At 45.6% G+C, this 26,284-nt stretch overlaps 1 protein-coding gene across 2 annotated transcripts; it reads left to right on the forward strand.

The window, feature by feature from the left end:
• The first annotated feature begins 451 nt into the window (after positions 1-451).
• TSC22D2 (TSC22 domain family member 2) lies at positions 452-25,806 on the forward strand. Of its 2 annotated transcripts, XM_054385784.1 has the most exons (4): positions 452-2,455; positions 17,665-17,736; positions 23,704-23,755; positions 24,852-25,806. In XM_054385784.1, the coding sequence occupies exons 1-4, from the start codon at positions 465-467 to the stop codon at positions 25,110-25,112; spliced, it is 2,376 nt and encodes a 791-aa protein (XP_054241759.1). In that variant the 5' UTR covers positions 452-464; the 3' UTR covers positions 25,113-25,806. The 2 variants fall into 2 exon arrangements, with proteins under 2 accessions (XP_054241759.1, XP_054241760.1); XM_054385785.1 differs by lacking the exon at positions 17,665-17,736.
• Positions 25,807-26,284: the final 478 nt, after the last annotated feature.

Genomic DNA, 26,284 nt, shown 5'->3' on the forward strand with positions numbered 1-26,284 from the left:
GCTTGGCTCTGGTCTCCAGGTAGAGCGCGGAGATAGGGCGGAGGGTCGGGGAGTGGGGAGACGGGGCCTCCTAGGCCTCACCCGGCCGCCGCCGGGCCCTTCAGGCGGGGCGGGCCGCCGGCTCGCTTCTGCGGCCGCCGCGCCCGCCCGGGGCCCGCGTCGCGCCGAGGCCGCCAGGAAGCCGCGGGGCGCTCGGCCGGTCTCGCCGCGCTCGGAGCAGGGGTTGCGGCGAGGAGGAGGAGGAGGAGGAGGGCTGCGGACGGGGAGGAAGAGGAGGAGCCCCGGCCGCCCCCCGCGCGGCCTGCGGCCCGCCAGCGGGAGCGCCGCGGCCCGTCTGCCCGCCGCAGGAAGCAGCCGGAGGATGTGCGGTAGCGCCGGGGGCCCGACCGGCACGTTGTGACAGCTCGTTTCGGCACCGCGCTCGCCTCGCCCCGGCTGGCGGAGCCCCTCCCCGCGGAGGAAACATGTCCAAGATGCCGGCCAAGAAGAAGAGCTGCTTCCAGATCACCAGCGTGACCACGGCCCAGGTGGCCAGCAGCATCACCGAGGACACCGAGAGCCTGGACGACCCGGATGAGTCCCGTACCGAGGACGTGTCTTCTGAAATCTTTGATGTTTCCCGAGCCACGGACTACGGCCCCGAGGATGTCTGTGAGCGGAGCTCCTCCGAGGAGACTCTCAACAACGTGGGCGAGGCTGAAACTCCAGGCAGCGTCTCTCCCAACCTCCTGTTGGATGGGCAGCTGGCTGCGGCTGCTGGTGGGGTAGCTGCAGCTCTGCCAGCTGTGGCCCCCAACGGAGGGGCTGTCCCCAAGAGTTCTGCTGTGCCCCTGCCAGCTGCTGCCCCTGGCACTACTGCAGCGGGAGGCAGCAGTGCTCAAACCGCCTTGCCCTCCACAGGGCCTTCTGCATCTGCTGCTCCTGGGACAATGTCTCAGACAGTGGCTGCTACGTGCAGCTCGCGCTTCAGGGTGATCAAGCTGGACCATGGTACAGGGGAGCCCTACAGGCGAGGCCGATGGACGTGTATGGAATATTATGACCGGGACTCGGATGGTGGCAGTGTCCTGAGCAGGACTGGAGATTGCATTAGGCACAGCAGCACCTTTGAGCAGGCCACTCAAGACAGGGACAGTGGCCTTGGTGCCACAGGAGGTTCTGTTGTGATCTCGGCTGTGCCGGTGTCGGCCCATGGCCCCGATTCTATAGCTGACAGTTCCCTGACTGCTGTGTCACAGCTGCTCCAGACAGAGAAAATGAACCAGTCTTCTCTTCAGCAACCTAGTTTTGTCATTGGGCAACAACAGCAGCCGCAGCAACCCATAGGTGGGGCCATGCCTCAAAGTACTGCTCAGCCCATGTTTTCTGGGGCTTCGGTAGCAAATCAGCAAATGATGGTGCCACAGCAGTCGCAGCCACAGGTAAATGCACAGGGTGTTGCGCAGGCTGGACCCAATGGGAAAGGCATGGCATCTCCAAATGTGACAGTAGGGCAGCCGAGCATTCCTGTGGCACAGCAGCAGCAGCAGGTGCAGCAGGCAAACGTACCAGTGACTCAGCCTCAACAATTTGCTTATTCTCAGTCCCAGATTCCACCAGTGCATCTCCTGCCGACGCAACCTTCTGGCCAGACCGAATACATGCAGCACATGACAATTATGCAGTCTCAAGGAGCTATTCAGCAGGCTACCACAGGCTCTGTTCCGAGTACTGTGTCTTCTAGCCTTCCCGTGGGGCAGGCGTCCGGCCAGAACCCCTCTCCGGTGGGAGCGCCGGTGATGGGGGTGCCGGCACAGCCTGGTGAAGTGGCCGGGCAGGGATCGGGATTGATGCAGAGTGGCCAGGCGCAAGCCGGTCAGGCTGCCGTTCCGCAAGCAGGAGGTGTGGTGCAGCAAGGCATGGGGCATACAGGGGTTGTGCAACAGAAATCTGTGACTCAGCATCAAATGGGTGGAAGCAGTCAAGTGTCCGGAATGCCTGGTGCTCCCCACGCTGTGGTCTCCGGCATCCAGAACGTGCCTGCAGTTGTGCCCGGTGCAAGTGTGCCTAACGTGGCTGCCACCACTGCTGTTACTATGCCAAATGTCCCTGTTACGCTGGTCCAGTCCCAGATGAGCAGCCACTCTTCTGCCAGCAGAAGTGCTGGCGTTGTCCAGCCGCAGCACGTCGGACACTCGCTCATGCAAGGCACACCTGCCAGCCTGCCACAGTCCAGCCTGGGACAGTTTCAGACTCAAGCTCAATCCTTAGTAGGCCAGATTGATGATACGAGAAGAAAATCGGAACCCCTACCTCAGCCACCACTTTCTCTTATAGCTGAAACTAAACCTCTTGTGAAGCCTCCCATTCCAGACACTCTAGCAAATCCTCTTCAGCTACCTGCAAGTACTCCTATGAACAGTCTTGCCAGCTCTGTGTTTGGCATATCTATTCCTGTTGATGGTGATGAAGACAGGTATGAATTATTTTATACTGCCATAAAAATACCATAAGGAAAAAAAAATTAGTAATTTCCAGGCTATTGTCAGGTGTTTTCTGTAAGTCCATATTTTCAGAAAGTCACACTGGAATGTGCCTGGGCTACTTTATTTTAAGACTATGAAGCATGGCAAAGTATTAAGGCAAGTAGTGAACTCTACTTGTTCCCCTCAGGCTGTGAGGGTGACTTACCTTTCTCACAGAACAGGGCAGAAAGCAGCTTGAGAGATGCTTAATGCACAAATACTAGGACCTCTTCCAAATCCAAGACTGAAAACTGTCTCTTTGCACCCAGTTGCTCAGTATGTGAGGAGGTCTGGTCTCTCCTTTTCCTTGAAGGCATCGTGAAACACTCCAAAGACAGCTGAGCTAAAAGGGGCTTATCAACACTGCTGTACTGCAGTGGTGGTAAAAATAGAAGTCTGGTGCTATCTTGGGGCCATCAAGTGAGGAATCTTGGAAAACCTCAGGGCTTATAGCACAGACTCTTGATTTTTATCCTGCTGTTGAGTTTCCACAGTATAGCATCAGTCAGAAAAGTAGGGAAATACTCATGTCTGGATAGGAGTTTGTGTGGCCTTGCACAGTGGAAGCTCCACAGCTAATGGTCCTTTGTGTTGACAAAAATGGACACCACTTACTTGGACAAAGATGTAGCTGTAGTGGGGAGTACAACCTTACAAAGAGTTTTCTTCATAGGATGGTGATTGGGAACTATCAGTTGTGACAAAGGTGTGTAGTATGGGCAGAGTCATCAAAGGGCCTGAGAGGAGGCATGCATCTGACTCTTACTGCCATAAGCTCAGGCTGCTCTGCAGAGTAGTGATGGCTAAAACTGTTCTGAATGACTTCTTGGAGAGAAAGCTGCCAGTATTTGAGTACACAATTGCATTAGCATTTGCTGTTGGGATTGCTGCACTTTATGAGGTCTGATGTGCTGGATTCTCCTCTGAGCCTTGTCTCAGGGAGTACCAGACTTTAAGATGATAGTGTTGCTAGGACCACCTTTTAGTGAAGCAGTTGTGAACATGGGTAGGGCATAGTGGATGGAGAAGGAACCTCAAAGACAAATTAGTCTTTGGAGAGTTAAATCAGCAGTGGCACTGGCCTTGTGCTCTGGAGCTTTGACAAATGCTGTGTTTGAGGTGGTAGCTTTGCTAATGCCTGTAGGACAGCAAATGCTGTGTGCTGGAGTTGTGCTGGTTCTGATTGAAGTGGTGAAGTAGTGAAAAGTTAAACAGTTAAAATTTTCTCAGTTGTGCCTACCTTAAGAGGATTGCTGGCCCAGCTGACAGACTCTTCTTTGTGCAAATAAGGTTAGATTTGGAGCTGGTAGGGGTTTTTTTTCATAGCTCAGTGTATTATCAGAAGATGATTTGTCTTGTGTTTAATCATTCCAATGATTAAGGAGTCAGCAAGGAATGTATTTTGCTTTCATTTTGCATAGCTTTTAAAACTTACTATTTATATAAATGGTAGTAGCACATGATTATCTGTGACAAATGGATTGCTTATATAAGGATAAGGAGAAACTTGTCCTACTAACTTAGACCTGTAGGCTGCTAACTTTTGTCTTGCACACTAGTGAGACACTTCTTGGTACTCTTATCCTGAACAGTGATTTTTTTTTTTTTAACTTATTTTTATAGTTCAGGCTTTGAACTTGAGCCACCTTGCAGCATGGCTTCACATGGGGTTCATTTCTGAAGAAACTCTTTCAGGATCTTGGCTTTGAGAAGTAGAAGTAAGAACTCAGAATGGACCCTAGGCACAGAATGCTTTTTGACCTACCACATGTTCAATAGAGAAACTACCTTGTGGTTATCTGAAATGTGTCCTTCTTAGGTCCACTTCTGCACTGGGTGATAAAACCTTGTCGTTTGCTGAAGTGGGACACAGAACAAGGAGCTACATGGTATGAGAAGCTCTCCCAGCTTGGAATGGTTTTTCCTTAGTAGTGATAAGCAATAAATGCTTACTCTATACAGGAGATGCATGCAGAGCTAGAAAATCTAAGTTTATTCTTTGCTCCCCTCAAGCAGTCCTCTGGTTTCAGAGAGAGAAAGGAGAAAGTAAAACCCCAGCAGCTTGTTAAGGCTCTCTTACCACCCTGGCTTGGCTTTACTTGCTGCAAAGGCTTTATTAAAAAACTGTCTCCTTCTTGTCTGCTGTTGTCTCCTTACTCCTGCTTTCTTTCCTCCTTCCAGCCATTTAGAATGCACCACTACTCTCATGGGCTTATGCCCAGCTGCTTTATCTGCTGCAATCAGTGGTGAAATAGTTAATGAAGACCTTCAAGTATCATTAACTGGCTGAGGGCTGACACTCCGCTAAAGCTAATAGGGCGCAAAGGGAGTTCACACATCATGAGTCACTGTTTCAGGCTGCCTGCAGGCTCAGGAAGCTGAGGCTTGGTTTGGGTTAGAGTTTGTTTTGTGATTATTAGAGTTAGAAGTTTGTGGAAACTGTTGTTTTGTTGTTTTTTTTTCCCTCAATATTAATGTACAACATAGGAGGTCAGTGAGTAGACACTGAGTAGACAGTGAGTAGGTATCTGCATTTATCCTCACCCCTTCTCTTCTATTTCAGTATTTGTCCATACTTGAAGCTTGACAGACTCAGGGAGATCATTCTCTTGTCATCTAAAACAGTGATTAATCAAATAATACTCTATAGCTTTAGATAGTTTGGATTTATCTAGTAAGCCATCTGCCAAGCTGAACATGGGGAACTGTTTTAAAGACAAAATAGTTTAGGATGGGAATTAATTGAAAACAGAATGTGAGAAATGCAGTGAGCATGGGACAAAGTTCTCATCTATAAAGCTGGTTAGGTCCTATCTACTGAAAAAGGTTCTTTATATTATTTCTATCTTCTGGCCTACTGTTGTAGGTCAGACTATGTCTGAGGTAGAGGTGTAGGGTTATATAGTTTGGTACACAAGAGTTCTACATCTGTTGATAAATGACTCCATACATCTGCCTTCCAGACCTTGCCTGGAAACCTAACTTCCTGTTCTGATAGCCCAGTGTGCTTTCACTGCTGTGCTAACTGTGGTTATTTTCATTGACCTGATGAGTAACTGAGAATCAATTAGTCAAGAAACCTTATCTTGGGGATGAGGGGAGAGAGTGCAGGTAGGTCAGCCAAAAGAACTACCACAAAAAAAAAAAAAAGCCTTAGCATGTCTCACCTTCCTTTTAAAAAGCAAAGCTGCTTTTTCAGTCTAAATTGATAAGCTCTTAAAAAGAGAAATATGTTCTATGAAGGTTGTGAAAGATCTACAGCAGGAGTTTTATTTTCCTCTCTAAATGTGGTTACAAGTAGAATAAACTGCAGCAGTAGTCAAGGATGGAGGTAAGAGGACTCTTACTGAGGCAGGTATGGATATTGCACTCCATTTTGAGTTTGGATGCTCACAAAGAGTGAAAAATAAGGTGGAAGTAGATCTCAGAATTGCCCCCACTCGGCATTTGCTGGGCTTTCACAGCAGTGCTGTCTCCAGACTGTGGATGTAGAGCAGTCAGAGGACTGGGAAGGTTCTGAGGTCAGTGTGTGCTGGTTCCTTTACTCACCTTTGTGCCCATGCATACACAGAATTGTCCTTGACAGGCATAGTGTTCCATCTGGCTTAATAAATTTATTCTGGCTCTTAGGGGAAAAGAACTATGTTGCCTCTGTGAAAAGAATGTTCCTGAGAAAGTTTGTTCAAGCCCTCCTACATGTTTGGCAGACTTTGGGGGCACAATGTGACTAGGCATGTTGGAAAAGGAGCAGAGTCTAGATGATTTTCCAGAGATAGCTGACCAGCCTGGACTGTGCAGGCTGTCTTCCAGGAACACTGATGAATGGCTGCAATTGTGGACTGTCCACTACAGCAGCTCAACTGCTAAAACCTGCCTGTGCAGAGCTCTTCGTAGCATCTGTCTCTGCTCCAGTCAGTCCCATGTTCGTGTGGTGTACTAATGGGTGAGGAAATTGGGCTCTGGAGAATGTTTGTAATGCAGGGGCAACACTGGGCACAGGCACTGATGTAGCTCTGGTGAGGGTTTCCTTATGTATTGCCCGAGATGCCTGTTTTATTGTACTCCTGAAGAAAAAGTCATCTGTGAATAGGTACCAATGAGCAATATTTCAGTTGCATTGAGTGCTGCCTCTTTGTCACTTTGCTCATAAATTTGCCAGAGATTTGAGTTCTGCAGATGCAGACTGGAATGTTTTCAGATCTCCCCCTGAGGGACTGTGTTTAGGAGTGTTTGAAAATGAAACATGGACAGATGTGCTCCAGGATGCTGAGTGCCTACAACTCAACCACTGGAACTATAGCTTTTGAAAGCCAGTTGAGATAGGACTTCCAAGGTGCAGTTGGTGGTAGCCTGTGATGGTTAATGCAGGCAAAACTCCAGTTAGCTGGGTTCTCTTTTTGCTGTACTTCCTGTAACAAAAATGGTAACTCCAGCACCACAGCAGTTCCTCAGTGATGGAGAGCCTGTCCTGCCTTGCATTCAATGTGAGTGTCTCCTAAACAGAACGCTGTGTTGCCCATTTGACAGTGTTGTTGCCCAGTTTAAACATTCAGATGCCTTTGCTAAAGAGAAGTCAATGCATTCTTAGAGAACTAGAAGTGCTTCAGATGAGGTAGTTATTAAAAGGAGGAAAGAGGGAAAATACTTGAAAGAAATTAACACAGTGAGCCAGTTAAAATTTCTTTTAAAGGCTGTAGTGTACCAGCTCTGACAAGAAGGCTTCTCTGTGCCTTCTACTCTGCAGTGCTTCTGCTCAGCTGCTGTGGGTTAGGTTTTTCTGCTCCCCTACAGAGGAGTGCAAGTGTTCCATAGCTTATTTCTGAATGCTGTCTTGTGTGGTAGCCGTAACAGCTTGTGTTTCAGGGAAGCTTTTTTAAACTTCTTGCAAAAAGCTGAACATTGAAGTGTTTGGGTTTTGGAGCAGGCAGGAGTGCTACCAAACTGCTGTCAGACCAGTCAGGAGCTGACATTTCTCTTAGGCGGTGCATTTTGACAGGAGATGCTGCTGAGCTTTTCTGAGTTCAGGTGACAGTAGACAGGAATTGGTCCCCTTACTGGGCTGGGTGTTTGATTATCAGCTTGTTGAGGTTGTATATTAATGTTTGAGTTCTGAAGCTGATGACTGGCAGCTTCTGTTGCTCATGGAGAATGCAAGCCTGGGTTGTGCTTTCTGTGTGTTGGCAAAGATGCCGTAAGAGACTTCTGTGAGACTCCTCCTGCTACAGTACAACTGGCTTAGTTCTGGGAGATAAATCCAGATTGCCAGCCACAGGTGTCTGCTTTTATTCCTGCATTTGACAAAGTGTAAAGATAGAAGTATTTATAGAACTGCTAAAGCTACTGTCCTCTGAGAAGGTTCTGCAGACGTGAAAGGTCACTTGAAGTGCAGCGTGAGGTGTGTCTTCATTCCTCCTCTTGAAAAATCCCTCTATCTTTAAACTTGATGCTTTCTAAATACAAATGTGTATTGAGTGCTAGTAAATTCTTTGCATTATGGGCCAACCTATTTTTACTCCTGCAGCGGTAGGTGAGTTACTCAGCCATGTGAAGGACAGCTGGATGCTTGTCTTAATCTTATTTTACATGACAAAAAAATATTATTCCAAGAAGGTTTTGGGATTTTGGGTTTTGGTTTTTTTTTTTTGTTTTGCATCTATCTGTTTTCCTTTTGAATCTAGGAGTAATGCATTTGTATCGTGACAGCTGGCTGGAATGCCTGTAAGAGTGCAGAGAGAGGGTAGAAGTATTAATTAGTACCACAGAGAGGTGTCAGCTGTCTGTCACAGTGACAACTGATGTGTTTGGTAGTCATTAAAGACTACAAACTGAAATAAAGATCTGTCAGCAGCAGAAACCAGTCACAGAATCTCACAAACTGGTTGAGGTTGGAAGGGGCCTCCCTAGAGGTCGCCATCCCCAGCCCTGCTCAAGCAGAGCCACCCAGACCCAGCTGCTCAGTGAAATATCTGAAGATTTTGGTACCTATCTAGAACAAGTTCAACTTGTTTAGTTTACTGGAGGTTGGGGGAGTCACTAATAAGTGTTAAACCCAACATTCCCAGGATTAAAAAGGACTATAGATACCTTGACCAACCCTACAAATGCCTTTTAGAAATACTTTCTTCAAGCCAAGCTCTCATCTCCTTATGGTTAGAACTTCAGCTGAGAGCAGGCTCAAACTTGAAGGGTTGTAAAGAACTTGTAAATGGTGTGGAAAGGCAGACAAATACATTTATATTACAGTGTCTGATAAACCATGCCATACAGGATCACAGGATGCTAGGGGTTGGAAGGGACTTTTTTCCACCTGCTTAGACATGGCTGTAACTGGTGACAGGAAAGAGCTAGATCTTGGGGTCCAACCCCCCTGCCAGAGCAGGACCAGAGAATCCAGCACAGGTCACACAGGAACACATCCAGATAGGTCTTGAAAGTCTCCAGAGAAGGAGACTCCACAACCTCTCTGGGCAGCCTGTTCCAGTGCTCTGGGACCCTCCCAGTGAAGAAGTTCTTCCTTTTGTCAAGGTTCTAATACCTTGTTTGAAAAGCTAAGTCTTTAATTTAAAATGTTTGCTAATAGATGCTTTCTTGCCCAGTGTCACTTACAGAGGGACAGGTGGGATTTGGTTGAGTCTGCTTGAATCTGCTTTCTCCAGTGGCTTCCCCCCCCCCCCCTCCCCAGGATACTGAAATATTTTGTTGTCAAAAACCCCAGAAACCACTTGTATTTATAGAAATATCTGAAACTGCTGTACTGTGACTTAGTGGGGGGAATAAAAAAAAAAAAAACCAAACCTCCTCTTTGGAGCTTTTTTTCTTTGAAGATGAATACTCAAGCCAGCTGTACCAGACTGCAAGGCCACTTTCCCCAGTAATCAGAAGCAGCTTTCCCTTTCATCCATAGGTTGGAGGAAATCTGGCTTTGTGGGCAGAGCAGGCAGTAGGGAGTCTAAGCCTCTACAATGACATCTTCATACATATTAATAAATGCCTTTTTCTTTACCAGCCAAGTTGTGTAAATATCAATATTTTTAAGAGTTTTGACATCTCTTCCAGATTTTTGTGTAAAATGCAGTGCTGGTAAATGTGGATCTTTTTAGTGCCGAAATAAGGAGTTGGTGTTGGTTTTTATTAACCCCTTTCATCCAGCCTACTAGGGTCTGCATTTTAAGTGCATTCCAAGCTTGCTGTCTTGAATGGGATAATTAGCAACAGGGTAATGAGGCATAATGATGTTAACTGGCAGATCACAATAGATGCTGAAAGACTGATTGCAATAGATGCTGGGAGTTGGACTCTGTGATCTCTGGAGGTCCTTTCCAATCTCTAACGTTCTGTGATTCTGTGACTGTCATCTCTTGTGAGGTGAAGTTCAAGATGTTTGAGAACGTGTAAGCTATTTTTTTCTCTTTTTTTTTTGGTGGTGGTTGTTTTGTTTGGGGTTTTTTTGTTTGTTTTTAAGCTTGTCTCAGTTCATCCAAACATGGATGATATTGATGGGCCTTTCTGTGGCTTTTCTTGAAAATTTCTTAATAGTGGCAAGAATCCCTGACTGGGTCAAGCAGAGGCTTTCTGCATTGTCATTAAAATGATCATCTTCTAATCTGCAGTTGTGTCTCTTTGAAGATATGATCCTGAAGCTAAGCTGTACGTTGTCTTGTATCCTCCCAGCATGAGCTGGAGGTGACTTTGCCCAGGGAGAAGAAAAGTCATTAGTATGAGGAATCTTGCACTTGTTGTGTGTTTTGAGGAGAGTCCCTCAGATTATCCCTTACACAGTCCATGAGATGATGTAATTAGAATTCAGGCTGACTGACAGCCCTCACAAAGCAATCTTGCTTTATTAGCACACAGTGTTTTAATGAGCATGGCCATGCTGATGCTGTTGGCAGGGAAGAGGGGCACAGAGCCTTGGTTACCTGGCTGGGACAGAACTCCTTAGGAATGAACTGAGAGTGCACCAAGCGTGGCTTTGGGAAGTGGGAAGAAGGGTTGTAGGGGATGGAAGAGAACATCAGTGAGTCCTGAGCAGCCTCAGGGCTGTTATGGTAACAGGATTGTCCATTATACATGACTCCTGAGGCTTGGGGACCAATTTCTGGGACCTGAGAGAATTGAACCCTAGAGTTCTGAGTTGCAGCTGTTGAAAGGGAAAAGAAGAGGTTTAGAAGATGAGGTTCTTGCATTGTTCTGTGGTTAGTGTCACACAGTCATTTTGAACTCTTCAGCAAGGCTCCTTTAGAAATACCCAATAATTACCTAACCAGGTAATTTTATGTTTAATTACTGCCTGCTGTTACTTAGTTACATCTTAAGACAAGGTGCCACCCTGTTAGGAATGCAGGGCTCTCTGAACAGGAAGCCTGGTGTCCTACTGGCCTCATTCATTTTTTCCAGTGTACTTTAACTTCCTTTAGAAACTTGGACTCCTGCTTTCCAAGAATGTACTAAACTCAAGGGAAATGTCTCATTTTCCCTGTTCCTGTGCTCTACTGATTTTTAGTGTCTACCAGAGGCTTCAAAGGCAGAAAGTGATGTTAGTCAGAGAAGGCTTGGAATTACTAGTAGCAAAACATGGTAGGACTTAAGTGAATAACTGGGTACAGCTCCTCCTGAAACACCCATGCTGGTTAGCTCCTGTAGAGCAAATCTTTATGAACCACTAAAGAATGTTCTGGACTGGCTCTGCTCTTCAATATGTAGTAGAAGAAACTGCCCTGATCTTACAGCTAGGAATTTTGCAGATGACTTGTTGATGTGAAATTATTGTAACCTGTTAAGTGAGCTGGAATTTAATAGTATAAAAATGCTTGATGGTTAGTTTGTTTTGTTTTTTTTTTTTTAGGTCAGATTTTTTTAGCCAACATTCAAGTCCTTTGGGGGGAAAAAAAGTACTGGAAAGGAAAATGTTCACCAGAAGATCCTCATTTAGTTTTCTTCAACAAAATAAACCTTTTTGTCAGATTGTAACTTGTTGTGGTAGTTTTAGGCTATGCCTTTAAAAAAAATTTCACAGATCTTGAATAGAAAAGTGGTAAAATGTAAATAAATCATTATTGGGTGTAAAAAGGAGAAGTTTGGGGTATGTTTTCAAATATACCCAAACTATAGCATCGTGGACTGAGAAGAAATTTGAATCCTAATCCTGGCTTTTGGTCTGGTTTTTACCTTTGCAATTTTATCTCTGTGTAGATTTGTTTGAATTTTGGACATGAAACTTGCTGCTATTTTATCAGATCACAGTGAAGTGTAGAAGTGAAGCTTGATTTTTCTGCTGTCTCACAAAATCACTGTCACCTCAGGTCAGCCAGTTCAGTAAAGACATGAAATGGTGTAGTGTATCTGCTCTGATTTGGCACAAGACTCTTAAAGGCTTTGAGTATGCTTTAAAATGCAGTGGTGAGCCAAGTGTAAAAGTGTTTTCTGTTCACTGTTGAATAGTAGTAGAAGTAGGGGCATGACAAGAAATTGTTGGCCTCTCCTAGATGACTGAGGAGAATGGTAGTGATGTCCTCAGGTGAGGACATGTGTTGATACCATCGACTGCACTTTGTTCAGTGTGCTGGAATGTGTGGGAAGCTTCCAGCTGTTGTCAGTAAACACTCAGACAATTCACTGCACCCACTCTGGTCTGACATTTTTTGTTGATTGAACCTGCTTTGTCCATGCTGCATTCTCATTTCCAGCTTTTGTAGAAGTGGTTTAGTTCTTGCCCTTAGTATTCCTGGGGACCGAAAACATGTCATTGTTGTCTTGTTAGAGAGCCAGGCCTCCAGAGCAAGGGAAAGCTGATGGAAGCACCTCAACAGAGCAAGCAAGTGATCAGGGAAATGCATCTGCCAAAATTTCTTTCCTGGTGCACTTGAGACAGTTGTCTCATTTATTTCTCATGAGAGACTTCTAGGCAGTGCAGAAGATTGTTTTCCAAAATCCTCTTTTGAAAGCAAGGTGAAGAAAGTGTGGGCTACTGCTCTGACACCTACTATGGAGAGCAGGCTGCAAAGTGCAGTTCTTCCTCTTGAGATCCATGCAGTTGGACAGAATATGTAATTAAACACAAAACTTAAGAGCTTTAATCTGGAGATTTTTCTCTTCCCCCCCTTAATTTTGCATTGACTTCCCCACCTTTAGTCTTTGTCGGTTCTCTCCTGCAGAACTTTGTACTTCAGTTCCTCTGGTTTGTAGGTGGAGTCTTGCAGAATAAAGCTGATTCAAAGCTGCAGTGGCTTTAAATAGAAGGCAATATAAACATAGAAGTGAAATGCCTTTTAAAAGGAGAGGGATGGAGAAGGAGCTCTGTTACCAATGTAAACATCATCTGGAAATGTTGTAAACTTTACTGGGAGTTTCCTGATCAGCTGTGATCAAATGATTGTGATCCCCCTGGTTCAGATCCTAAATCATGTTCTAATGTGGAGGCCAACTGTGTTCAGGCTGCGGTGCAGGTCCTAGCTGGTAGCCAACATGGTAGCATCTTCTCTTTGATAAACCTGGCTGCAGAACACATTTTAATTACAGGCTATTGTCAGGCTCCTGCAGCAATCTGTACAAAGCCAGAAGCTTCTGTTGCATTCCCAGCCTGCATGCCTACATGATTAATGACCTTATTTCTGAGACTAGGAACACAAAAGAGTGGATCTTTTACTGACACATTCTCATCCTAAACTTCAAGTGTGAGCTTTGTCTACAGATAAGAAAATTTTGTTTTAGGATGGTCATTTCCACCAAAAAAAAAAAAAAAAGACAGGAACTTTACAGCTGAACAGAAAGGCTCTGTTTTGATTTCAAAGCATAGGCATACCTCTTTACTCTCACAGTTAAGTTTGACTCCTAGGAGTTTGTTCAAAGGCAGCACTTCAGCTTTAAAGATCTTGCCAGTGATGTCCTGAGTTCTCAAAGAATTCTGAAAGATGGGCCTGGGAGCTGATCTGGAGACTTAAGGGCCTGAAATCCTTTAGAGTAAGATCACTTTCTTCTAGAGTGACAAGTGTGGGAATCCCACCACTTCTGTAAGAAGTCTTTTCTAGTCCTTGCTGATGGGATGAAAAACTATATTCTGTTGTGTACTTTAAACGTTCTTTGCTGCAGGGTTTATACCTAACAGGTGTGAGCCCAAGTTCTACTTTGCACATCTCTGACCATGTGAAGCCTGTAACTGCCTCATCTCTCCTAAATGCTGCATCTTCCTACTTAATGATTCTGATTATTGGAAACAAAGTTGGAATACGACATACTTCTAGTGCCCTTACCTGGACTTTGATAGGTTTATATCCTTCTGGAGAGCTGGTGTTCAAAACTGGCCATAAAATTCAACTTAGGGGCTTGGAGAGGTCAAATAAAGCAAGATTTCAGTTTAGGGAGCAATCTCTTCTCAGCTGTACCCTGTGGTAGGATGCCCTTTTAAAGGGACAACCTGAAATTTTGAGTGTTCATGCTTGCAGTTAGAACAAGTTTCCACTGCATGAAACAGTTCTTAGAAGCTTTAACATCTGCCTGTGGTGTGAATATTGATATTTAAAGGATATAAATATGGTCTGTGTTGTAGGACTTCTTTATAGAGACAAGGAGGCCTTTTTTGCCAGTCAAGAGACAGTTGGGATGTTTAAATGTGCAAGGCTGTTGTCTGTCAGAGCCTCTGGCCTGGAACTGAGCCTCTCTGTCCTTAGGAGCAGCTCTCCTCCTCTCTCCAGAGGTGGAAGAAGAGCAGTGCCTGGGGGCCTCCTGTGGAAGAGTAGGTGAGCTCTCCTTGGATTCAGCATCAGGGCCATTCCCGTGCTGTCTGGCTGTTGGCTTTGTGTCAATCTCCCAGCAACCAAGACTGAGTCTTGACCTCCCAGAGACAGGCATCTGCCAAGGAGGGGACCTGAGGAATCTGCTGCTCTGCTCCAGGTTGTCCCCACATTTGCTTAGGGCAGTGTCAGAAGGGCTTCTGGTGTTTCAGTTGGACAGGGGAGCAGACCAGAGAACTTCTGCAAGCAGTTTTCTCAATTGTTTCTGCAAACTGAGAGGAGTTTTTAGCAGTTCTCTTTCTACTCTTTGTTGTGGTTGAAAGTAGGCACCTCAGTACTCTAAAACTCAGTCTTATTAGTTCAGACATGCACAGGAGGCATCATTTAGCTTACCTCTGTGGATTTGCTTTTCCTGTTTAGGTAGCACACACAATTAAGAACTTGCTGAAGCATAGCTACTGGGTAGAAAATATTCTTAGTTGTCAGAAGTAATGCAGAAATGGTTCCAACAGCAGGGAGTACAAATGAGAACTTCACAAGGAAAAGTTTTTCATACCTTTCCAGATACTTGCTCAAGAATAGCACAAGACTGTGTAGCATGCAGGGTATCAGTGTAAAAATAGCCCCCGTGGAACACGTGTGTGTGGTTATAAACCACAACTTTGCATAGCCAACAATAGCAACAGGGCTTTATGTGCTGCAAGTAAATTTATCTTGGAAGTTAAATGGCTTTCTATTTACAGTCACTTTCCGAGGAAGAGGCTTTTTACATACTCACAGACAGCTGACTGAGAAGGAGGAGCTGGGGCGTGTCCTTCCCTTGGACAAAGGAATGCTCCTAATCTGCAGATGCCAATTGCTGAGTCCCTGGATCACTCAGATGTCCTTTAGCTATTGTATTGCTCTTCCTGTAATTGTATTTAGTTGTCACTCAAGTGTGCAGTGCTTCTGAGAGAAGCTTAAGTAGTCCCCAGGTCAGAGCATGGCATCTATCAGCTTGCTCAAGCAACTTCCCTAGCAGGTTTTCAGTAAAATTCTAGACTCACATGGAATTATGACTATTTTTCTGTAAAGCAGAGTGCTGAAGGTGGCAAAGGCAGTGACAGACGCTTCAAAAAAGTGATGCCTAGTGATTGCTGATGCACAGATATCCCTAGGATTGATAGCCTTAAGAACTGGATTGCTTCAGGTGACCATTTTGTTATGGTGCTAATTTTGTGATGGGTTTTGTCCTGTTTTGTGCTATAATTTCAACAACACAGTAATTGTACCAAATTGAAAGAATTAAATAACTTGAAGAAAGTTGTTCTAAGAAGTTTCAGCTAAGCTGTGGCATCCTGTAGGGTTGGTACAGTTCTAGCAGCACAGGATGAGCTGCAGTGTTGGTGGTTTGTAAGCTTCAGGTAATGCTTGGAAATAGCAACTGCTAGCAGAGTCCTGGCTTGGTGCTCCAGCCCTGCCTTGTGCATAACAACTATTCAGAGGAGGCTTTGGAGAGTGAAGATCCTCAAACTGCACTTGTAGTATCATTGCTGTCTCTGGGGCAAATGCATGCTGATGGAGGAGGGCCAGGACTGCCCTGGGGCTTGGTGCTGGAGCCTGTGCTGGAGGTGTGTGAGAGGCAGGGCAGTGGCTGCAGTACTCCTGATTGACTGCTTGGCAGCTTGAGAGCCCTGATTTATCACCTGGCAAAGCATCTCCAAAGAGCAGTCACCTGCTGCACATCAGGAAGGGGGAGTAGGGGATGGCTGACATCTGCTTTACAGCCTTAGCCATCATTTAGAATTTATCTGGCTATTTTAGCTTCACCTGGTTTTCAGTTGTAACTTTCTCTGTCATAGCTTGACCTTGGAATATTTATCTCTGAATCCTAGGGCCCCTTGGAGAACTCATGGAGTTCAGACTCATGGTTTGAACATGAGGTGTTCAGGAGAATAGAAATGCTGAGAAGAGTTTGCAGAGTTTTGGGTTTTTTTTGTTCTTGGTTGTTTTTTTGTTGGGTTGGTGTTTTGGGGGCTTTTTTTGTGTTTGTTTTTTCCCTGGTGAAATATGAAAGGTGCCTTCTTGAGCTGAGGTATTAGAGTGGCAAAACAGCTTACCTATAGGAGATGTGTCCAGCTCTGGAACCCCTATTACAGGAAAGGTCTGGAGGTGCTGGAAGGTGTCCAGAGAAGGGCCATGAGGATGAGCAGAGGGCTGGGGCTGCTCTCCTATGAGGACAGGCTATGAGAGTTGGGGCTGTGCAGTCTGGAGAGGAGAAGGCTTCGAGGAGACCTTCTTGTGGCCTTCCAGGATCTGAAGGGGGCTACAAGAAAGCTGGGGAGGGACTTTTGAGGGTGTCAGGGAGTGATAGGACTGGGGGGCAGATGGATCTAAGCTAGAGGAGGGGAGATTGGATGTTAGGAGGAAGTTCTTCATTATATGGGTGGTGAGACACTGGCACAGGCTGCCCAGGGAGGTGGTGGAAGCCTCATCCCTGGAGGTTTTTGCAACCAGGCTGGATGTGGCTGTGAGCAACCTGCTGTGGTGTGAGGTGTCCCTGCCCATGGCAGGGGGGTTGGGACTGGATGATCCTTGAGGTCCCTTCCACCCCTGACAACTCTGTGATTCTGTGAGATGGTCAGCACAACGTGAGATGTTTTATTAATGGTTGTGCAGCTGTCTTTTTGCAGTAGCAACTTGAAATAGCATAAAAATATATAGGGCTTGAGGATTACTTTATCCTTTTGAATTAGTCTCCTTAGCAGCTCGATCTAATTGAGGATGCCCCTGCTTACTGCAGAGGGGGTTGGACTAGATCATAGAATCAGTCAGGGTTGGAAGGGACCACAAGGATCATCTAGTTCCAGCCCCCCTGCCATGGGCAGGGACACCTCACACTAGACTGATCTGACCTGAGCTGGCCAGAGCCTCATCCAGCCTGACCCTAAACACCTCCAGGGATGGGGCCTCAACCACCTCCCTGGACAACCCATTCCAGGCTCTCACCACTCTCATGGGGAAGAACTTCTTCCTCACATCCAGCCTGAATCTCCCCACTTCCAGCTTTATTCCATTCCCCCTAGTCCTGTCACTACCTGATAACCTAAAAAGTCCCTCCCCAGCTTTCTTGTAGCCCCCTTCAGATACTGGAAGGCCACAATAAGGTCACCTTGGAGCCTTCTTTTCTCCAGACTGAACAGATGACTTTCAGAGGTCCCTTCCAACCCAGACCGTTCTGTGATCCTAGTGGAAACCCATAGGAAGAGCAAGGCCTTTCAGCCACAAAACTGTTCTTCAGGCCTTCCATGAAGTCTGTAAACCTCTGGAGATAAACTTGCCCTGTCTGGACAGCTAATTTACTGTGCAATGCAGGCTGAAGAAGCAGCGAGTTAATGTCTTTTGTTACCTCCCCCTTTTCAACGTGTCTGTCTGATTCTTGGATCTCATAGGAACCCGTCAGCCGCGTTCTACCAAGCGTTCCATTTGAGCAAGTTGCGTGAGTCAAAGACCTTCTGGGATAGGTATGGATGCTTCAGTGTGGAATGCAGGCCTGCTGGGGGTGTGCATGAACAGCTTCGCTCCTCCCTTTGCGCAGAGCTGCTGCTGCTTGTGTGGACAGCTTCACGTGGGGCTTCCGCAGCCTGGAGGTCTGAGAGCAGTCGTGGAGGTGAAGTGTTCATACTCAGACTTCAGACTACATAAGTCTAACATGTGACATGGCATTTATTATTTTTATTTATTTATTTTTTCCTTCCTCCTTCCATCATGCATGTGTCATACATAATGTGAAACCCTGAAAGAGTTTAATGCTAGTCAGCTACTGGCTGACCTCTGCTAAAAAGATATCGACAGGTTGCTTTTCCAGACATAAGGGAACCCTTCGGCACTGTGGCTGTCGAGTCCTCGATCAGAAAGCAAGCTGTGAAAATGTTATGTTTAAACAGTTTTCACAAAGTTAATATTTCAGCCTCCAAAGCAGGGAAGGAAGCGTTCTGGCTTGCTCTGGTTCTGCTCTAGCAGAGCTAGATGTGAAGCAGGCCTGAACCCTGATGAGACACAAGGGCCGAGTAAATCCACTGAGTTAGCATTGAACTCACAGAAAGAAACTGCAGTTAGTGCAGCAAACATGTCACAGATTCATTACTAATTCATCAGTAGCTGCAAACTGTTTCTTTCCTGCCCTTCAATAATTTTTTGAAGGGCTTTTTTTTTTTTTTTGTCAGCATTAAGTTGAAATCCTGATGGTTATGATCTCATGCCTTGTGGTGCTCTGGCTTGTCACAATGCCTCTGCTTAACAAGCTCTGTAGAATATAGATTTGTGTTTAGCTGTACAGGTATTGATAACTATTTCATCGTTATTCTGCCTGTATTTGACTTGAGAGGCTTTTCAACTTGGCTAAACCTTTTAAAGTCTGCTTGGCAACAGTTTCTATACTGAACAACACTGATGGGTTAAAAGTACTGCTAATGCATCCTGCTTTTTTACAGTATTTTTTTTCTTGCTGAAGTGCTAGAAGTAAGTTGTTTCAAAAGCATACCTTCCTTTTCTAGCAGAAACTTGGACAAATGCATTTTTGCTTTAAGCTCTGGGTAATGTAACTTTTCCCTGTATTTATGGAACAGAGCTGGTATTTAGGCTCCAGGGACTGTTATTTAACGAACTTCTGGGCTTCAAATACGAATTTGGTTGCAGACCAAAACCTCCCTTGAAGATCTACCCTTCATCATTTGTTTCTCAATTCTCATGTCTCAACTTGAAAGTCTTAAGATGATGAAACTGACTTTTTAAAAAACCAAAATAAACAAACAAACCCCCCCAGAAAGACAACAAAACAAACCAGCTAAAATAAAATACTGATGAAGACTGAAGCTTCACAAATCTGAGATGTATGTACAAAGTGAGACTAGTTTGGGGAAAGGATGAATTAGCTCAGCGGTTTAGTTTGTAGCTCACTTGTGAGCAAAACAAATATGGGAACACTTCAAGGTACCTTCCTGTTCCAAAAAGGTTGCTTGATGGTTTCATTTCAAGCAGTAACAAGGAAGGAGCTGGAGAAGCTGGAGGAAATGGCCTGGTTCAGGGATGTCTGTCTGAGACTGGTGTCTGATGCTGTTCTGCTTCCACCTGAGGCAAAGCAGGTCTGGTGGCTTCAGGGGAAGAGTTGTCTCATGCAGGCTGTTGGATGAGACTCTAGTCAGCATGGGTGCACCCCTTTGTAGTCCCCTCTGTGGACAGCCTTCTCCACCCTTGCAGGTTAGCAATGCTGAGTGATAGGGTTTATGTATCTGTAAGCAGGAGGTGAACAGTAGGGTAACTCTTGATGCTGAGGCTTAGAAGAAAGGGCAAGAAAAAGTAACAATGCTCCTGTTCTGGCAGTCTTTTGGGGGTGCCTTGCTGCTGAGGAACTCCTTGGGAAAGCAGTGTGCAGATAATCAGTGGTAGAGCTGAATGCAGGGAGGTTTGTTACTGACTACAGACCCTGAAGCTCCAGCATTGGCTTGCATCATCCTGTCTGCAGGATCTGCAGGCTCATGTAAATGTGAAGTGCTGTGTTCCCTAGTCTAGAACTCGGCAGTGCCAAAGCAGGGCTGTTTATAGCTCTCCTAATGCATCCAGCACTGGTATAAACACTGCTGAGAACTGTGGGATGTCTAAAAATGCACCACCGTGTTCTTTTATAAGCATGCAGAGTGAATTCAGCTGCTAATGGCTTTATTTTGAAGTGTAATTCCTGGTCTTTCTGCCTTGATTTCAGAGTGAATGTTGAAGTTGAGAAGTGTTTCTTAGAAGGATGATAGTTGCAGCTAAAGCTATTAATGGTGGCAACACCAAGCTGAATACTACTTGAATTCACCACTGAAATAGATCTTGGTGCCTACAAATGTGAGGTGGTATGAGTGGTTGAGTTCTCCTCCAACCATTAAGAAGTTAATGTTGAGGCATTAATTTTTTTGCTGACCTCTGATCCGCACACATTTTCCTTTAATCACCTCAATCAATTTCCCACTTAACCAGTTCTCTGACCTGTTTCTTAGTCTGCATGTACAGGATTGTCCAAGACCTTCTGTCACTTTGTTTGCAAGATATTTGAAACAAACAAAAAAATCTACAATGGTGTTCTTGAGCTGTGGGTGTGTAGGAGAAATAAGCCTGAAACAAGATAAAGAATGACAAGGTGCAGGCAGTGTTTGGTACCATGCTGTGTGGCTGATGATGAGCTACAGCTAAGCACTGCTGTTAGCAGTCAAAGGCTGTTTTTTTCTTTGGCCTTTCCAAGTAATATAGGGGGGGGGGGGGGGGGGGGGGCGCGGAAATTACATTTTACATACCAGGACTTTCCTGAGCCATCAAAATGCGGCTTTCTCAGACTAAAGATGGGTTTACCTCTCTGGTGTGTGAGGTGGAAAAATGTTGGGTTTGCATCAGTCCCTGGAAATGGCAAACTGTGCTTGGACATCATGGTCATTTCTGCTGACTGTAAATCTTGCCTTGTATTTGGTGGGCTTCAGAGTACTCTTGGTAAAATCTCTTTGGTCAGAGCCTTCACTTAGGTGGCCTCAGCTTGGAGGTCCAAGTCAAGGGGAATTGGTTCTCTTAAATTCCAATACGTGTGGTAGGCAGCTGGCTGCAACAGCTCAGTTTGAGCGGAGGGGGGAAATTTGCAGGTACAAAAAGAAATAAAATAGTAAGTGTGCCTAATGCATCCCTTCAGCTGCACTGTGTTATGGGACATGGATTTGTACTCATTGCAGCTTTGGCAGTGGTTGTCACACTTCTGTAGTTCCTGGAGCAATTGACTTTGTCTAGAAGCACAGCATAGTAGTTGGTCTTGTTTTAGAAGAGCTAGGAGGTGTCTTTCCACTTCTGACTCAAGAGTTTGCCAGCTGAGCCATTGGGCATGCAGGGGGTGGTGCAGGATGCATCAAACTCTTCCCAGTTTGATGGGTGCTTATGAGGTCCAAAAAGGCAGAGCTGGGGGTTTTACTTGGCCCTTCATAAGGACTGGGCTGTATCTCTAAAATTCATTCTGCAGCCATGGGATAAGCTATTCTTATGCAAACTTAGAGTTTGTTGTCCACAGCTAAGGATTTAAGAGAAACACAAAGTCCTAAGATGTGGCAGCATGTTTAGATTGGGCCATGAGAATGACTGGCACAGGGGCAGTCTGCTGCCTAGTGCCTTAAAGGAGGAGCCATTTGCTCACTGCTAAGTGAATAAAGGACAGAATCACATGGGGACTGTACTGACATAAAACCTGCATCTCTTAGGCTTGTAGAACATGACATGAAATATGAAGATAAAGCCACATCTGACCAGGTGCTGGCCACTCTGAGTGAAGCTCCTGCTGGGCTGGGCGAGTGGTGGCTGTGTGATCCCAGGCAGGGCAGACACTGGGATCTGTGCAGGGAGTAGGTCTGGGATCCTGACTTGGGACTTTGATAGCAGTGCAGACTGCTCTGGGGATAAGGACAAGAAGAATATTGAAACAAGTACAAGCAGTGTGTGAGCTACTCACAGCTGCACTTGAAGTGTAAACTATGGGCGAGAGAATGATGGTTTCTCTGGCTGCATCCAGCTCAACCCAGGGGAAGGGAAGCTCTTACACCCACCCTATGAGCACTGTGCCCATTCAAACAGCAGGTAAGAGCTGGGAGACAGAAGGTGTACCCTGGAGAAAGGTGCACCTGCAGCATGCCTTGTGGTGTGAGTGTTTTGGGTGGTGAAGGGAAGGATGCCTGGCTGGGCATGGAGATGATGGGATGCCCCAACTTTGAGCAGTGTCATGGGCTTCATTTGTTAATCAGACACTGCCACGTAGCTGAAACAGGAAGAGAAGAACTCCCAATCTTAACTTCAACTAAAGAAATACTGACAAAGGTGTACAATTGCCCTGTGAGGAGGGAGAAGCAGATCCCACTACAAAGTGTGCTGTTTCCTTCAGTTTTGGTGGTCTTGCATCTCTTCAGAGCTGCCTTACCAGGCTTCTAGAGTGGTGCTCATGACAATCCCTATGAGGGACATGGAGCAGTTCCGGGGATGCCAGTGATTCTGAACAGACATTTTGGGGAGTTTCAGGTAGATCTGAATCACATTTATGCAACTGGGAAGCAATGCTTGACCTTGTAGTGAATTGGAAATTTTACTCTGAGGAGGTTTACCATGAGTATGGCTTGAAAGAGGCTTAGAGGTCAGCAAGGCACTGAGACAGTTTTCTTGTCAAATGGCTGTTCAGCACTTGGGCTTTGCTCAGTTTAGAAACAGAGGCTGCTACTCCCTCAGCCCAAAAAGCTGATTCCTTCTATTTTGTCAGTGCTGGGCACTGGGTATTGACCATCTTGTGAAGCTGGTTAAAAGGGATTTCTCTAAACAGCATCACCATCTTCCAGTAGCTGAGCTTTGTCTCGTGTCCATAGCCAGGAACTGCTGAGCACAGTGCCAGTGCTCATTTCAGAAAGCCTAGAGTGTTTTTTGGGGGGGTTGGGTTTTTTTTTTTTTTTTTGGGTGACACTTGGTTTCAGCAAGTGTTGCCAGTTCTCTGAGGTGAGCTTCCAGGCATGGCTGCAGACCTTGCATTTTTCCCTACGTTGACATTTTTGGCTGTAGCTGCACTCTGCTGATAGCAGCTTGCATGGCTGGAGGGAGCTTTATCAGCAGCTATCACTGGTGGCCCTGGTGAATGCTCCAGGAACTGCTGTCCCGTGGCAGACACAAGCTGCAGAGTGCAATTGGACTGCTGAGAGCTGGTGTGGCAGGGTGGACATGGGGAGTGCAGAACAGAGGAGGTGTGTATATGGATGGAGTTTTCTGGAGGTGTCACCAGTGCAGAGCCTGGGGACAGCCACAGCCCAGGAGGACAGGGACACCCCAGGCCTTGAAATTCTCTCTAGAGAGTTGGAAGTGAGAGACTGCAGCACGTTTCTTGGGTGTTAAATGTGGTCCAGTGAAACCCAGTGAGTGTGGTCATGGAATCCAGGGCTTTGGTCGTGTCTTGCTCTTCTGCCGGCTGCCACCACTCAGCTGTGGAGTTGTAACCACAGTGCTGATTCAGGAACTTCTCAGCAGGAGAAGAGTCTTCAAGTAAAGCCAGAGAACAGGTATTTGAACAGGTTTCTCCTTCAATGCTTTATCAGAGCAGCTTAGCAGAAAAAAAAAAGAAGTGAAGACCCCATGAATACCCCATGAGTCCTGTTCTCCTAGGTGAAGAAAGCAGAATGTGAGACAAGGAACCCAAGCAGTTAAATTGCTGTTCTGGTTTTGGGTGTCATAAGTGTAGTCTGAGGAATTTTAGACCTAAGGAGCAGTGTCTCATGAGAGCTCTCACTGTATGGGGGGAACAAAACCTCACAACTACATCCTGAATTCTTGCACCTGAAATTTTTGCCTCTCCCTAAGAGCACATTCTGGGGGCCATGCAGGTGCCAAGGGTGCCTAGGTTCTGATCTGTGTTACAGTAATGCTCACAAAATTTTCTCCTTTTTTTGCAGTGCATCTGGTGCAAGTGTTGTTGCCATTGACAACAAAATAGAACAGGCAATGGTAAGTAAAAGATGATTTCTCCTTGGATTAGTGGTTTCTCACTGAGCATGAGTTTCCAGCTGTATTATTTCTGTGAGTCTGGAACATCCCTTCAGTCAGGTCAGGCTGAAAAAAGGGCTTTCTGTATCAGCTCTGGGATGACTCAAACCAGAATTGCCTTTACTATTGACCCAGGAGGGTCCTGAAATGTATTTTCCTAAATATTTCATGAACCAGATTGAACTTAACCCAGGGGCTGAAAACAAACAGCACATCTCAGTCTCTTTAGCAAAGTTCATCACTAATTTTTCTTACTTGGAGCTTATGCTGTGATGCTTTGTTCAACTTCAGTTGCATCGGTTTGATTTTTGCCTTTGCTGACCTGCTGTGTAAGGCAGAGTTTGCTCCAGGTCAAAGCCTCACAGCTGGTGTTTGTGTTCTGAAGAGCTGGGATCACAGAATGATCCAGGCTGGAAGGGACCTCCAGAGGTCATCTAGTCTGACCTCCCTGTAGTCAGCAGGGGCATCCTCAACAAGACCAGATTGCCCAGGCTCTCTCCAAGCTTCACCTTGAATATTTCCAGGGATGTAGTTCCAGGCCTTGTCTCCAGCACAACTGAGGTGACTAGAACCTGGTGCTGAATGCTGGAGACAAAGCATTGGATGTGGGCACCACTTCCCAGGGAATGACAGGGCCAGGCTGTCTGCTGCTGAAGGCTGATTTAGTTGTGTGTTTGCAGTGCTGAGTGCTTCCTCAGGTTTAGCACTGACTTCAGTGAAAGCAGGAAATCCCGGGATTGGAGTGGGATAAGTTGTCACAGGCTCACAGGATGTTAGGGGTTGGAAGGGACCTCTGGAGATCATTCAGTCCAATCCCTCTGCTAGAGCAGGACCAGAGAATCCAGCATAGGTAGCACAGGAACACATCCAGATGGGTCTTGAAAGTCTCCAGAGAAGGAGACTCCACAACCTCTCTGGGGAGCCTGTTCCAGTGCTCTGTGACCCTCCCAGTGAAGAAGTTCCTCCTCATGTGGAGGTGGAACCTCCTGTGCTGTAGTTTCTATCTACTGCCCCTTGTCCTTCCATGTGGTTGTAACCATTGGCTTGTTCTTCGCAGGATCTAGTGAAAAGCCATTTGATGTATGCAGTAAGAGAAGAAGTGGAAGTCCTGAAGGAACAAATAAAAGAATTGGTGGAAAGAAACTCTTTACTTGAACGAGAAAACGCACTGTTAAAATCCCTGTCCAACAACGATCAGCTCTCCCAACTCTCAAGCCAACAGGCCAACCCCAGTAGCACTTCGCAGGCGCCAGCAGCGATAGCACAGCCTCCGCAGCCAATGCAACCTCCACAGCAGCCGAATGTCTCCTCAGCCTAAACGCTCCCTGCCCTCCTTGGAAACCACCCCCAGAGCAGCCTGTCCTGTTGTGCCACTGATGTTCTCTCTCCACTTGATATGAAAGCGAGTAGCCATTGCTTTGTTGTGTGTTTTGGCCTTTTCAGTATTAGACAATCACTCTGCAAGAGCTGTCCCTCACTGCTCCACCGCCGAGTGCGCCCGGGAATGTCTTGGGAGGAGCTGTTAGTGCTTGGGGTGCAGGAGCGTGGGGGGGAGCTGCATGAGCTTTGGGGGCTCTCCAAGGTTTCCATTTCCCGCCGGTTGCTTTGAGCCTTGCTCTCTGGTGAGGAGTGACTGCTCATCTTCAGAGCCACTGTTCTTTCAACACGAGTAACATTTTGCCTACATTTAGTTTGGCTTTGTTTTTTTGGGGGGCTTTTGGGTTTTTTTTTGTTTTCTTTTTTTCTTCATCTACATGTTTTATTTATTACAGGGCTGCTATTTTCATAATGTACATGAACAATGTCACAGAACTTTTGGTTTGGTTTGGTTTTTTCTTTTTTGTTTTTTTTTCCTTTTTTTTTTTAATAAGTGTATGTATGGGTAAAATGCTAGATGGGATTGCATTGGACAGCTCCAATGTTTAGGCAATAATTGAACAAAAGAATCCTGGCATATTTCTAACACTAATGGCAATTTACCTTTTTTGGTATTTATTTTACGGTAGTCAAGATCCAGCTTGAATGTAAATTTTTTTATTTCTTTTTTTCTTTTTTTTTTTTTTTTTGTATAGAGTGTAAGTATGAAGACCATAGTGCATCTGTACAGGTAGTCACCAGTTCTTGTGATATAATGAATAATTGATGGGCTATTTTGATGAAGAAAACTTTGCTCATTTCTGTTTCTACTTTCTGATAGAGAGAGAAGTTGCCATGATTCCTCTGCTTTTGGACATTTTGTGTCATTATTATTATTTTTTTCCTCCTTTTTTTTTTTTTTTTGGTGGGAATAAAAAGCTGTGAAATTGTTCAACCTACTTTGTAACCAAAGAAGCAAAGCTGTGTAAATGAGGTTTGTTTGGTTTTCTTTTTTTTTCTTTTTTTTTTTAATTTTTATTTTATAATGCACATTCTTTATGTATTTTTATTTAGTAGTTGTTTGGGTTTTGGTTTTTTTTCTCTCATTCACAACTTTCTTTGCTGTCTAGCATG

Source organism: Indicator indicator, chromosome 13 (genome assembly GCF_027791375.1).
Source record: "Indicator indicator isolate 239-I01 chromosome 13, UM_Iind_1.1, whole genome shotgun sequence".
NCBI lineage: Eukaryota > Metazoa > Chordata > Aves > Piciformes > Indicatoridae > Indicator > Indicator indicator.